General features: G+C 45.2%; 1 protein-coding gene across 4 annotated transcripts in view; it reads right to left on the reverse strand.

The window, feature by feature from the left end:
- Gpam (glycerol-3-phosphate acyltransferase, mitochondrial) overlaps positions 1–14,531 on the reverse strand; it is a 59,519-nt gene that overhangs the window by 3,664 nt on the left and 41,324 nt on the right. For all 4 annotated transcript variants that reach the window (XM_055630115.1, XM_055630113.1, XM_055630114.1 and 1 more), the window contains 12 exons: positions 13,154–13,253; positions 12,635–12,847; positions 10,981–11,094; positions 10,778–10,863; positions 9,555–9,661; positions 7,262–7,332; positions 6,367–6,631; positions 5,828–5,970; positions 4,723–4,800; positions 3,978–4,118; positions 1,656–1,845; positions 526–584 (listed from right to left, as the gene is read on the reverse strand). In XM_055630115.1, coding sequence (XP_055486090.1) covers positions 526–584; positions 1,656–1,845; positions 3,978–4,118; positions 4,723–4,800; positions 5,828–5,970; positions 6,367–6,631; positions 7,262–7,332; positions 9,555–9,661; positions 10,778–10,863; positions 10,981–11,094; positions 12,635–12,847; positions 13,154–13,253 — 1,567 coding nt within the window. The remainder of the gene's footprint in view (positions 1–525; positions 585–1,655; positions 1,846–3,977; positions 4,119–4,722; positions 4,801–5,827; positions 5,971–6,366; positions 6,632–7,261; positions 7,333–9,554; positions 9,662–10,777; positions 10,864–10,980; positions 11,095–12,634; positions 12,848–13,153; positions 13,254–14,531) is intronic.

Genomic DNA, 14,531 nt, shown 5'->3' on the forward strand with positions numbered 1-14,531 from the left:
TGGAGGTGTGTGGTGTGAGGTGAGCGTGGAGGTGTGTGGTGTGAGGTAAGCGTGGAGATGTGCTGTCCGAGGCAAGCATGGAGGCGTGCAAGCCTGATGAAAGCGTTGGAGTTGTGAGGACAGGGTGATTCAGGGGGTTGTCCAGGCAGTGCCGTGGGGTTCACAACTTATATTAGATTACAGTCAGTCCTTTATAAAAGGCCACATGCAGCTCTGTGGAACTCATCATACATGAAGATAAACCTGAGACTAATTTTAGCAATACTAGTGAACATGCAAGAAAATAACAGAATAGTTAACACTGAAACTTGCCTGAAGCCTATTACTTGTAGTTTAGGAATGAGTATGAAACCAGCAAAATCCTGGTGCATTCAAACAAGTCTTCAGCATGTCCTGCCCCAACCCTCACCCTAGGAATTACATTCCCATTAGCTCAACAGAGAGTGTTTCTTCTAGATCCCATGAAGGCTAAGCAACAGATCAGAGCTACACAGAACAAAGAGCAGCGTGATTGCGGACACATACCCCGATATCCTTAAACATTTTCACAGCGTTCTTCACAAGACAGTACGTGGCACTCTCAGCTGCAGAGAGACAACAAGGCCTGTCAGTGCTCAGGCTCTACACACACGTCCCCACATCACAGGCCACAGAGGGTGAGAACAGGAAGCCAGCAAGTTCTCTGCTGCTACAGGCTGCTACACAGCCTTCTTCAAGTGACCTGCTATCTCTTTAAACCTACCCTACCATCTAGTAAAGAAAAGAGAGAAAAGACGAGGCAGGGAGGAGAGAAGGAAGATGCACAAAGCATCCATCTTGCAGTCTTACGAGAATCAAGCAGCATGGTGAATAAACATTCCCTGAGAATGGACGGTGACACAAAGGTGAGCCTACGACCACAGGAAGCTCAAGAGCAGAGTTGAGGAAACAAGGCTGCCAACTCACCTTTGCCACTATTAGCCAAATGCCTGGGACAGGTGTCTAAAGTGGCATGAAAGGGTTAAGGACCTCTGCTCTCTTCGGTCCTGAAAACTGACTGTCCTACAGGAATGCAAGGGTAGCTGCCCAGCAGTGGCAGCCTGTCCCCTGGATGCTGAGGGGTGCAGATCAGACTGCACACAGGAGCTCTTTGCTGCCAACGGCTCAGACACCCTCCAACAGCAGGATGAAAGAAAGGTGGCACTTGCACAGTGAAAGACTACACAGCACAGACCCACACGAACACGTATGCCTCTCACTATCATGTTAACTGAGAAACAGCAGACAGAATATATAACTGTATACATAACTCACTTCATATGGCAGATCTATGGAATGAGAGGTCAGCATAACTCTGCAGGTTTCCCAATTTCCCAAAGGTAATAGAATTATATTAATAATAGGAAAACAGTTTTCTTTTTCATTTTTGGGCTTTTTGTTTGGTTTGTTTTTACTTTTTTGAAACAGGGTTTCTCTTTGGGTAGCCCTGGTTGTCCTGGAACTCGCTCTGTAGACCAGGCTGGCCTCAAACTCACAGAGATCTGCCCACCTCTGCCTCCCAAGCGCCGGGATTAAAGGCATGTGCCACCAACACACAGCCTTTGTTTTGGCTTTTTGTTTGTTCATTTGTTGGTTTTTGGAGGTTTTTAAAAAGCCAAAACTATGAGTGCACATACCATACACTGCAACGTTCCTTTCCGTCCTGGTGATAAGGTATCTGTGCAACTTCTGCAGGTACTCAGACTCGGGAACTGGACCACTGAAGTTGTGAACAAAGATGGCAGCAGAACTGTAGGCCTCTAGCAAGGGGCCCAGAAGTCTCTGAAGAAAGGTGATGAATTGCTGGTGCTCCTTGGACTGACTCACCTGAGAGTGTAAGAGGAGGGGAGGTCACAGGAAGGAATGGGAAAGCAGACACAGCTGCTGGCAAATTCTGGGAGAACCCAGGATTTACGAAGAAGCCCCTCCCACTAGCACTGCAGACAGCAGCCCGCTGCTCCGGCACAGGATTAAAGATCAGCGGGGACCAGAACACTCCTCAGGGCAGTCATTTCCTTCCATGGGAGCATGTCACTCAACAGTCATCTAGAAGAGGCTGTCCTGACTGCCAGGACTGTAAAATGTCCAGACCCAGTCAAGAGGAACAACACAAGGCTCTAGAACTCCTCGAGCGTGGCCCACGGGTTAGCACAACCATGGTGGACGTACCAGAGAGGCAGAGCCCCGAACGCCACGTGTCCTGAGGACTGCACGCTGTATGGAACATTGCTCGGCTTGTTGCCCCTGCAGTCACCACTTCCCTCCTAATACATGAGCTGTATGAAAGCTCTAAGGGTTCCCACCCCCTCGCTGGGCAGGGTCACCGGCACTCGCAATAACAACGCTTGAACTCTTTCAGGCATTGCTGCTGGACAGATTAGTGATTCATCCACCACCCTCAGAAAGAATTTAGAGGTGCAGAGTGTTAGCAATGACCACCATCCTTAGAAAGTATTTGGAAATATAGATTGTTAGTAAGGTTAGGTTAAGATGGTTTTGTTGGTAGCTCTGAGGTAGAAAATCTTGAGGAACAATTTGAAGTTGAGAAAGGCACACTCTTAATAGTTGAGCTCGGGACTTTTTGAAACTAGGGAGCAAGAACACTATCAGCCCAATTAGCCCTGCTGATGTGACCCGCTAAAGATGAGCTGGTGATCAAGGTGATGGTTAATTTCTTGGACCCATTTTGCCCTCAGCTTCTTGATATGATTTAATAAAAGTCATTAGTAAGTAGATGTGCACCTTGAGAATTTAAAGTAGAAATGGCTGATTGTGTCTTATAAAAAAGTTTAGATTTGTGATTCTTTTAAGATCTTCATAAGACTACTTTTTAAAATAATTGATCCTTTCTTTGTAACCACAAATTACAGCCTGCCAGTAAAGAGAAACTGGCTGAAAAAAATTAGCTTGCTTGCTTACACTTTGTTAAGCTATAACAGGTTGCTTAGTTAGGAATGTATGTGAGTCCCTGGGAATAATTTTTCTTCACATGTAATATGTAAAATATTTTTTATGTAAAGGTATTAGGGAATATACTGGTTTTTTTCATGATCATTCACTAAAAGGAAAATAAAATGTAACCAGATTGCAATTTTTATGCTGCCTGAAAGATTATGCTGGGAGATATATAAATATAACATATATGTATAAAATACATATATATATGTGCTATGGGAGGAAAAATTTTAAATATATATATATATATGTGGGAGTTCCTTGAAGCTCACTTCACCCATCAAAAGTGTGTGTGTGTGTGTGTGTGTGTGTGTGTGTGTGTGTGTGTGTGTGTGTGTGTGTTTAAGTGTATGGTTCCTTTCCCCCTTTCTCTCTTTTTCTTCAACGACCATAAGCAGAACCTGCTCCCAGCCACTCGTCACTGGAGTATTGGCCCAGAAAAAAATCAAGCTTTCTACCCTCAGAAAAAAAGTCAGCTGAGTGATCAGCTGCTGACTCTACGGCCTGCCTCAGTGCACACTGACCTGTCAAAGCCAGCCTTCGACAGCAACAAGTTCTCAGTCTAGGGGCTGAGTCCTTCAGGGTATACAATCCAAGCATAATAATCACTCACGCATGCAAAAAGCAGGGAAGAGCAATTATATATTCAAGCGCATGAAGCAAGACCACTGTCCGATGGTGAAATTAGTAAAACCCAGATGGAGGGAGGGGAGTCCCCATGTGTCATTCCTGTGGAGAGTGGGGGCAGGGTGGTGACCCTGCTTCTCATGTAGGTGCAGAAAGTCACCTCCTTTCTGCTTCTGGCTTTTCAAATCCTATTCTCTTTCCACTTAACAGTTCCCAAACTATCCAATTTAGTGAGTTACTGGGTGAAAAGGGCCAGTGCTGGATAGAGCTGATTCAGAAGTCCTTTGAACACGAGTCAGACACTAGTCCCCATTATCTAGCTGCAGCATGAACTTAATGTGTCACTGTTATATACCCAGAATCCTTCACCAAAGTACCTTCAGATAGCAATCTCGCTGCTCCTCACCGAAATCACTGTCTTCATCTTCTTCATCGCTTCTCCAGTTCAGAGGTTCTGGAAGCTTCTTATCCCACTGCTGTTCTGCAAGGCCAGGACTGACATCTTCCTGGTCATCTTGCTATGCCAAGAAGATGGTTGACAGTAACTAAATCTTCTTAAGGACACAGCCAAGCACTCGGCCAGCCAACCCCAACAAAGCAGCTTCTCAGCCTGATCTTCCTCAGATACACATCTCTCATACACATTTCCAAACTCAAAACCACTTGGGAGGCAACGGGGAGGAAGATGGATGGAGGTCGGGGAGTTACAAGATAGAACTTATTCATATCTTCTGAATGAATAGCTGCTTTACCAGTCCCTCTGAACCATACCGCATCTATCTGACCAGGCTTGAAATCTCAAGAGAAAAATGTATTATGCACAAGGTACAAGCAGCCAGATATGCTTCATGTCTCATCCTAGAATCAACCTCTGGATGCTAGAGAATCAAGTCAAGATATACTTTAATCTAGAAAATAACATTTACAAAGAAATCAAATATTAAACACCCAAGACAACTGTGCTCCATTCTTACTATCCTCTTTACCATCTGGACATAAAACATAGCAAATGTATTTATTGCTTAAAATAAGTGGCAGAAAAACTGGTTTAAATAAATAACTGGTAGAAAAAGTGAGAGCAAGAAGCTAAACAAAGAAAATAAAGGCAGGTTGTTCTTTTACCTCAGCCACTGTAAGAATGCCATACTGGATGAACTTTCCTACGGTCTCGTGACAAACTTGGTGAAAAGTCTGGCAGGGCTACAAAGAAAAGTCATTTACAGGTGATTCGGGCCCATACTTTTCTTCAAGACTGTAGAGCAGCTGTCAGTCCTTCCATCCCACCACCTCAGCACCACCTGAAAAAGTCCTATGATCTCTGATGTCCACTGTCTTGAGAAATGGCCACGACAAGGCCAGAGAAAAGAGCCTTCCCATGAGCAGCGGTACATGTGGTATGGTCCCAACTATAGAGAGAACACTGAGCTCATGAGCCCTGCAAGGATCAGCTTCTTGGACCTTTCGGAACATTTTGTTTCTTTTGTTTTAAGATTATCTCCATGCAGGAGCGAGCTTACAATGAAGATCGTCCACACAAGTTATGAACGAAGAAACACAACACTCCAATCAATAACTCAAAAAGGATCCCTAAGAAACATGCAGCCCACTCTAGGAGCCTTGCCTACCCACACCCCTCGTGATCCTGCTACCTGAGTGTCAACCACACAAAAATACATGTTCAAGAAGGCCACATTCACAATGTATACACTCGTAAATGTGCTAAGATACAGTTATATGAAAGAAAAAGAACAGTGCAGTGCAAAGAAATACTCTACGTGGTTTTGAGTACCCCAAATCTGCTTACTATGTAGGCCACATTTTACACATCAACAGGTGCAGGGTGGGATAAATTGCGCACTCACACTTCTGAGCCTCTGGATGTATATGCTAAACAATGTCAAAAAACTCATTTCTGGGGCTCATCCACTTATCATTTGGGTTTGCAACCCCCACAAGAGGGTGTGCTGGTTATGGACACCTGACACAGGACCTTCTGCAGAGTCTTGAGAACTGACAGCAGCTCTCATGCCTCAGAGCCTGGGCGCTGAACCAGACACAAACCAAGACAGGCAAGGCCATACTGGCTCAGCCATCACTGAGACTCGGGAGTAGAACAGAAGGCTACAGCAATGGGGCAAGTACTCTCTAAGAGAAAAGTAAAGGTGTTTCACACTTCCATGCAAACAGTTAAGAAAGGGTCAGGAAGCACAGACGAGCCTTCACTCACCAGAGAAATGGTGCCTTCATTGGAAAGAAGATAGCACAGGCTGGCGGCCTTTCGCACCAGCTGCTCCTGGCTGATCAGGCTGCCAAGGCCGCCAGCAGACCCTCCGGAACCTCTCTTATTCAGAACTGCATAAAGGCTGCAGGCTGAGGAAACAAGGAACACGGCAATCACCAGTGCCAGCTCTCAGAGAGAAACTTTTGACTCCTAACTTACCATTAGAGGTTATTAACAAATAAAAAGTAATAGTCTGCAGTTGCTGGAGAAATTTAAGTAAAGTCCCACAGAATCCCATTCCATGAGGTCCCAGTGTCCAAAAGCTCAGGAGCTCTATTCTCCTACACCTCTCTTAATTCGCCTCCACAGTGAAAAACGCAGTACCATGGAGGGTAATTGAGCATGCAACATTTTCTCTAGAGACTAAACTACAGTGGTGCATTCCCTCAACAAGGGGTTAGCAACTAAAACAACTAGACATCACTACGGGTTCCAGACCCTTGTAGTCTCAAGAAAGACTGAGAATGTTTCAGGCCCTAACGTACCTATGATGGCTTCCATGATAAAGACATGAAGTACCCCATTGCTGTAGAAGTTGAGTTCAAAGACTGATGGGATAGTTGTGCTGGGGGTAATAAAAAATTCATCTTTCCTGCTAGTGTGGGTGATTGTGACACAGTTTCCTAGAAGCTGAATAGCATGCATGACGACATCTTCTGAATTCCCAGAGAAGCCCAGGTCAAAATCACGAGCTAGGACTTCCTCCTTCATCACAAAGAAGTCTTCTACCAATGTGGACAAGTGGATTCCCTAAAGAGACAAAAATGGATTGTGACAACACGAAACCTGATTTCTCCAGATTTTCTTCTTGCTGTGGTTGTCCTGCAAGACCCACAGAGACCGGCCCAGACCATCAGCACCAGCAAGTAGGAAAGACACTAAGAACCTGCTTCCCAGGAATGTCATGGGCAGATGTCACATCACAAAACTGAGCACAAGAACCGAAAAGGGAGGGAGATGCAGTCTGAAAGTAGTGCTGAGTGCTGATGAGGATTCCCTTCATTTTAAACACACTTCACAAATGCTTCTTTAAAGAGCATGACAATGAACATGGCAGACATGGTCTCTCCCATGGCAGAGCTACACAAGCCTATTGTGGGAGGACAGAGGAGCCTCTAACACAGAAAGCAAACTGCCTGAAAACTGTTCTCCAGCAGAATGCGTAAGTGCGTATGCAATTGCGTTACTGATGTTAACTACAGCAACCAGAGAGGGCAGCCTTCCACTGTATGCATTTGCAGTCTGACTCTTTCCCTCCCTGGCATGGTGACCTCAGTGTAGGACTCCTTGCTCCTTTCACCGCTCATTTCACAGCCTCAGCTGAGAAGAGGCTGCAAACAGCCAGGCTTCTTGCTGAACCACCAGGAAATTCAGACATACCTGCCTGTGTCTGTAGAGGAGCAGGCAGGCCACAATGTGGGTGGACATGATAGCGCAGGACTTGCTGGCAGCTGGAAAAAACACAGTGTTAAGTTAGTTGGCCTTGCTCTAATGTAAGCGGACCTTAGAAGTACCTTAGCTTTACACAGGAGCATGGGGAACTAAGTCTTTTACTACAGTCCCCACAACTGCAGTTTACAGAGGAAATACCCCTGGATGTGCAGTGTCCTGGCACAATGAAGCCTCAAAGCAATCACTAGTCATGAGGCCACATTCTAAGACAGGTCCACCTTCAGTGCAGAGCAAGTAGATGAGGTCAGGAAATGAAACATCTTTACTGAAATACCAAGACCCAAAATATAAATGCACTCTGGAGCTCCAAGGCGCCCTCAACTGTGAGCCTTGGTACACTGTGGGCTGCAGTCTTATTTCCCTCTTCCTGTGGGTCTCCATGGTGTAAAAATGAAAGCAAAAGAGCAACAGATCTAAAGTCATAAAATAAGAACTCCAACCCTAACTTCTACACTAATTAATCTCCTGATTTGGAGTTGAATTCACAAAGTCCTGAGTCTCCATTTTGAAAACATCAATACACTCACTGGGCTGCATGAGAATAAGCTGGCAGCCTGGTTACACTCAGTAAGGGTGCTCGGTGTGCTTGCATTTCTCTTCAGTGTGGCCCGGAGAAATGGGGAGACAGGGAGATACATCTAGAACATCTATGCTTTGGGGCTCAGCACTCTTAATTTGTAGAAAATTATCATCATAGAAAAATATGAAACAGAGATGCCATTTGTGAATCTTTTGAAATGACAGTGAATTTAGAAATACTTCACTCACAATTCAAGCTGCCTCCAATGTTTGAAAAGTATGTGTGGGAGACACAATCACATATTCTTAATGGAGAGTTCCCTGGGCCAGCGCCTGGCTCAGGGGTGGACACCTGCTTAGAACATATAAGGCCCACAATTCTATCCACACCCACACACCCACACAGACACACAAAAAGAATCCTCTGGCCAGGAGTTAAGTAGGAAAAAGGCAGCCACAGTGGGAGAACGGGAGACACAAAGAAAGGAAGGAGCCCTGTACAACCGTGGCCACAGTAACCCATGAGAAGCTGACCAGGGGCAGCCCAGGAAATGGGGAAGAGAACAGCCCACTAGGGCTGAGTCCCAGGGCCGCACAGTGCTACGTCCAGGTCCTCACGAGCAACACAATGAGCAGTGCTGCAACTTGGAATCTAAGGACAGCTTGATGGCGACAGGCTCACCTCTGCTTTGTTAGTCTGGTGGCACTGTTTGTGCACAGCTATCCCAGGACAAAAGCAGAAGCTGTGAGAGTGCAGAACCACTAAGGGCTCCTTCTGCACCCCACACTGAAACCGCTTTAGCATGGGCAGCCGCTCAATATCTACTGAATAAAAGTGTGCATGGGGTCAGCAAAGAAAGACAGCCAGCTTTGTCTTTCTCTGGATGTCATTGCATAAGGTAGTTCAGGGACACGGTCACAAGCAGAAGGATCCACAATATGCACAAGAACCACTGCATGAGCACCTGCTCTTATCAGACACTCTTGGGTGTCTTGCTGAATTTTCAGACACTCACTGCTAGCTGTCACTTTCCTTCCAGGATCTTGCCTGTCACTTATGGAGTAGGTGATGTACCCTGAAGAGGAACTAACCTGAGCAGAGTTCCAAGCACGCACTGTCAGGGCCTGGTCTGGGACTAAGTAGTCAAAGGCTGAGTTCAATGCCTTGAGATCTGGTTACCACCCTGCCAAACTATCTCCTGTACCCATGTGCTACCAAGGAATGTTCCCCAGTTATCCCTGACTGCCTGATTAAAAGGCCTATGCTTGGGAAGAGCAGAAGGTGGTGGGTGTGGCTAAGGTTCAAGGGCTTTGGGGACGGGGGATCTTGGGAAGGGGACAAGATCTCTAAGGAGGAGGGAGGAGGATGCAAACTGCCTTGGCTAAGCCTGGGAGGAGCACATGGCCATCATGAATAGATAAAGAATAAACAAGTATTTGTGGTATTTGTGGAATTATGGAGGTAGCCTGGGGTAGGGCTGGGAGGTAAAGGCCCAATTAAGATAAGGCTAGTCCAAAATTTATCAGGTATCTGTGTCTTTTCTTGATTGTTATAGTGGGTTATACATACCGCCATAATAACTACAGGGCTAATAATAAACATTATTAGACATAGCATTAAAGTAACCACAACAATGTGCAGCCTACACTGCTACTACTGCTGTGTGAACTGGGGGGCAGGGAAGTGTGAAGCCACACTCACTGAAGAGAATGTGCTCCGCTAGGTTTGCAATCAGCCTTCTTCGGAAGGCTTCATCCGCTGTGTTTCTGGGCTCCATGTCTTGACTCTCAGCAGCAGCATCATTAGGTCTGAAAAGATAAAATCAAACTTCTGCAGCCCCACAATGCAATCTTATTTTTATTTTTTTATTTTTTAATATAACTTTTTAGTTATTACAGTTTATTCACTGTGTATCCCAGCTGTAGCCCCACCCTCATTCCCTCCCTCATCTCCTCCTTCCCTCCCTCATCTCCTCCCATGCCCCTTCCCCAGCCCACTTATATTGGAGGACCTCCTCCCCTTCCATCTGACCCTAGCCTATTTTTATTCTTAATTTTGAGATGACAACTCATTTCATTGCCCAGGCAAGCTAAAATTCACTATACAGACTAGGTCCACCTCAAGCTTGTAGCATTCCTCCTGCCTTCCGCCTGCTGGGATGACATCCACAGACCCAGTGCTAGGTTTCATAGGCACACAACATAGAACTAATTTCTAAATGTATGAATAGCGCTGATCACCACACATCTTAAATTTAAATCATAAATAGATCATTTCTCTGGAATGTTTTCCTTTACAATGTAGAGCTTAATTTTTTTCAGACAGAAAATGTTATTAATGTCTAAACAGTCTTTTGGTATATCACTTCCAAACTCACTGGCAGAAAGAATGCATAAAGCAAGAGATCATGTATTAAACAGCTGAAAACTCAACAGTTTGCCTACAACAAAGAAAGGGCTCCTTAATAAAATGTAACTAATAAGAAAAAAATAAAATTAAAAAAAAAAGGGCTCTAAATTACAATGCATTTTCAGTTCTGGAAAATTCAATCATTAGCAAACACTCTTTTATGCATCTCACTCACTTACCCAACAGATCACCAAAAATTCCAGTTCACATATTCAAAAGCATAAACCAAATAATCCAACATAACAAAATCAAAGAGGTTTTACATATAATTAAACAAAGCATCTCTCCCTTTCTCTATCTCTATCTCTCTCTCTCATGCATAAACACACACACACACACACACAATGTGTGTGTTAGAGAAAGAGAGAGAGAGGGCACATTCCCACGTACTTATTAAATCATGAGGAATGTTACTGCCATGAGGATGGGAGCACTCGTCTAAGGCTAAGCTGCTGTCCTAGGCAAGAGAGCACAAGAGTCATGGATGGCTGAGTTAGCGCAGGCCCACAGCCTACCTTGAGGGAAGGATGGCTGGTAACAGTGCTTGCTCCAGGGAAGCAGGAGCAGACACAGGCTTCTGACTCTGGCTTTCTAAATATTCCTGGAAAAATTTAAAAAAAGGAAAACAACCTTCAAAATAACATATAAACTATATTTTGATCTTCAAAGGTTAGAAGGTTAAAAACAAGCTTCAGCCTGTGCTACAGCAGACTCTCACCTTCAAGGAAAATGGCTGTGCAAAATCCACTCGGACGTACCCATAGTTCTTCCGCAGCATTCTGATAACGCCTCTGGCCACACTCCAAAGGCTCTCATTCTTCTTGGGCTTGCCCTAAACACAACATGGAGGGGAGGGTGTTCTGTGTGGTTACCGTTTCTTTGGAGACTGGGTCTCATTATGCAACTCTCCTGCAGCCTCCCACCTGCTAAGAGATGGGAGACACTGCTTGGCTGGAACGATTCTTTGCTAGAAACCTGAACTGTACCTTGAAAAACAGACAATGACCAGTAAGGAAAGAAGAGTGAGTGGCCGGGAGCCGTGGGCTGGGCCACATTCACAGCTATCCTGAGACCATTCGGCTCACAGGTAGGCTGCACATGTCTGATTGTTTCAATTTGAAATCACCAGAACATGTCTAGATTCAAAGATGCTCATAAGATACAACCTTGTCCTCAGGAGAGGAAACTGAGCAAGGAGAAACACCTAATGCTAGTATACTTCGTATGTATTCACACAACTCATAAAGATACAGTTACAGAACAGAGAAGGACACAAACATCCTGCTACGCTGCTTCCCAAGGACTAAAACAAAGGGGGACAGATGCCACTTATCAGAAGTGGGGGAAATCACTAGAGCCTGTGTACACATTAGGCAACTGAATGCCAGTCAGCCTCATGGTGGACTTTCCACTGATGAGACACTTAGAAAATATTTGCTTAACACACCATCCCACAAGGTGCCCTTATTTTTAAAGCCTCAGGTTGCCAAGTGTCCTAGAACTTGTGACACCCTGGTAGCAGGGCCCTCGAAGGGCACACTTTGCCCAAAACTTGCACACTCCATCAGCAATACTGAATTCCGCTGCCCAGTAAAGCCACTGGGGTGACGTGCCCATGTGCCGGCAGGGCTTATGACTGAGTACACCAAAGCTCACGGCTACTGCCTTGGTGTGCACAGACCAGAGTCAACCCAAAAGCCCTACGAGAAATGTGCTCAGAGTTTTTCAGAGTTGTGTGTGTGCTTTCTTCACACGGTGGACCATCCCCCACTGTGGAGTCTAAACTGAATGGAGCAACATGGCTGAGCCTCACAAGCACCTGTGCTCACACGTAAATTATTATTACCATATAAAGTTCAAAAATGGGGAAAACCACACTTCCTGTAAGAGGCTGGACACACGGCTCTCCTGATCATTCCTCCACACAGGTGCTAGTCACATAGGTGAGTTCACATTGCAATGATACAATCTAAGTAGTTATGACTCGGGCACCCTTTGGTAAAAGCGTACTGAAAAAATTACTTCCGTTTCTCAGATTAGTTTGCAGTTGCTTTGCAAACATGGCCCCGCCAATCTTCAGGCTTCACTAAAAGACATAGAATCAACACTGAAATCACTACCCAGGGACAAGTGGCTTTCCACCTCCAATCTCATGATCAAAGACAGCATTGACCCAGGACTTCACACACTTCTCCAAGCCCAGAAAAACACCTGTGATTCTCTCTCACAGGCTAGCAAACCAAAGGAAGGCAACTCACCAGGCCCAGCCAGGCAGGTTTCAGACGTGCAACACAGAAACCATGTTTAGTGAAACGGCATCATTAAATATAAGAGCAAAGCTTGAAGACAACCTGGTGCAAACTGGCCCTTACCAGCTGTTCACCATTGTAGTGCCCTTCAATTATCCGGTCGTACGAGATGCCCACGGGTATGACGAGTATGTCAGGGATGGTGTTAGAGGACAGAGTGTCCACTACCACTGACAACAGCCCTGCCCGAGCACAGGAGGTCTTCCCACTCCGGGAGCGGGTGCCTTCCAGGAAGATCTCCAGGAACTGCTGCTGTCGGAGGAGTTCCACTATATGCTGAGATACAAGAGAATCGCACGTAAGCAGACCACACAATTCAGGCGAGCTCAGGACAGCTAAATCTTAGGACAACACACACACACACACACACACACACACAGAGATGACAGCCATCCAGTAAACACTCCCCCATACCCATTACAGCAAAGGATCTAACCAAAGCTGTATTTGGGTGATAAAAAAAATGATCACCCCTATCTATGCAGTAATCTCCCAAATCCAAGAATAGTTCCAACATATCTCCATTGCTCTCCCAGGACACACGGCACTACGGTGCTGAGGACAACTACGGCCTATACGCACCCCATGAAGCAGCGCTCTGTACAGAATGTCTTTGCGTCCGTCTGGAGTTTCATCGAGTCTCCGTCTTATGAAAAAGCCCCCAAGCTTGTGAATCAAGGTACTGCAAATTTGAGAACGCATGAATTAATTATCAGGAAAACTGTAAAAAGAAGGCTCAAGTGTCAAGATACTCCAAAGCATTTGCCATCCAGAGAGAAACCCAACACGGCATTCCAACATTGACAGTGGAAATGCAAGTGTGCATTTCCATGCTGCTGATAGATCTCACGCCTTCCTCAGCCTTTGGAGTCTGGCTGCATCCTAACTTCTGAGTCAAAACAAGTTTGTTGAGGTCATTGCAAAGGTAATGACACAGATTTGAAGGAGATTTTGGGTAGAAATGGGGTGGGGTTAATAGAGATGAGAGGGAGATAAGAAAGAGCATAAGGAGAAGAATGGTCAGAATACACTAAATACATCTATAAAACTGCCAACAAACAAAGTTAATCAGTGGTTGAGCATGATGGTGCATGCTTTCAATCTCAGGAGGCTGAGACAAGATCCAAGCTCAGCCTGGTCTACATTGCTGGTACCAGGCCAGCCAGAGCTACAAAGTAAAACTCTATTTCAGAAATTATTTACACACATATGCATGTGTGTGTAATTATACTGTATATATGTAAACATATATACATATATATGTAACTACATGTACATATACATATGCATATATGTGTGTGCATATAAGATTTTTTATACCATGCTGCCCATGGTCACCAGACAGAGTATGAGACACACAGACACTGACCCATGCCAGATTTGTCAAGTGAACAAATATGCCTTGGGGACAATATTCTCAAACAACTGATGCTTGAAAGAGGGTAAGAATAATTCTGAGATAAGAATAATTTTATCGGGGTTGGGATTTAGCTTAGTGGTAGAGCGCTTGCCTAGCAAGCGCAAGGCCCTGGGTTCGGTCCTCAGCTCTGGAAAAAAAAAAAAAAAAACGAATAATTTTATCAAAACTGAAATCAAGTGTAACCATCTTTACAGAACAGGAAACAGGAGTTGGAAAGGTGGTTCAGCGGTTAGAACCACTGGCTGGCTGCTCTTCCAGAGGACTTGAGTTCAACATCCAGCACCCACATGGCAGCTCACAACCCTCTGTAACTCTGGTTCCAGGGGGTTCATCTGCACACACAGGAATAAAACAATTCTGCTCCTGACTGCAGATCTCTGTCTGTAATGCTGCTGAGCTTGGATGTGAAGCTGAGAGTCTGAGCGAGCTTTCCTGAACTCACAGCCGCTTCCTGGTCTCATCAAATAAACATGAAAATCCCAACAGTGAGAGCAGCAGCACTGTCTCACATGTAACACAGTCTGGTCTCCTTTGGTGTGA

Source organism: Psammomys obesus, unplaced genomic scaffold (genome assembly GCF_907164565.1).
Source record: "Psammomys obesus unplaced genomic scaffold, mPsaObe1.curated_primary_1811, whole genome shotgun sequence".
Classification (NCBI taxonomy): domain Eukaryota; kingdom Metazoa; phylum Chordata; class Mammalia; order Rodentia; family Muridae; genus Psammomys; species Psammomys obesus.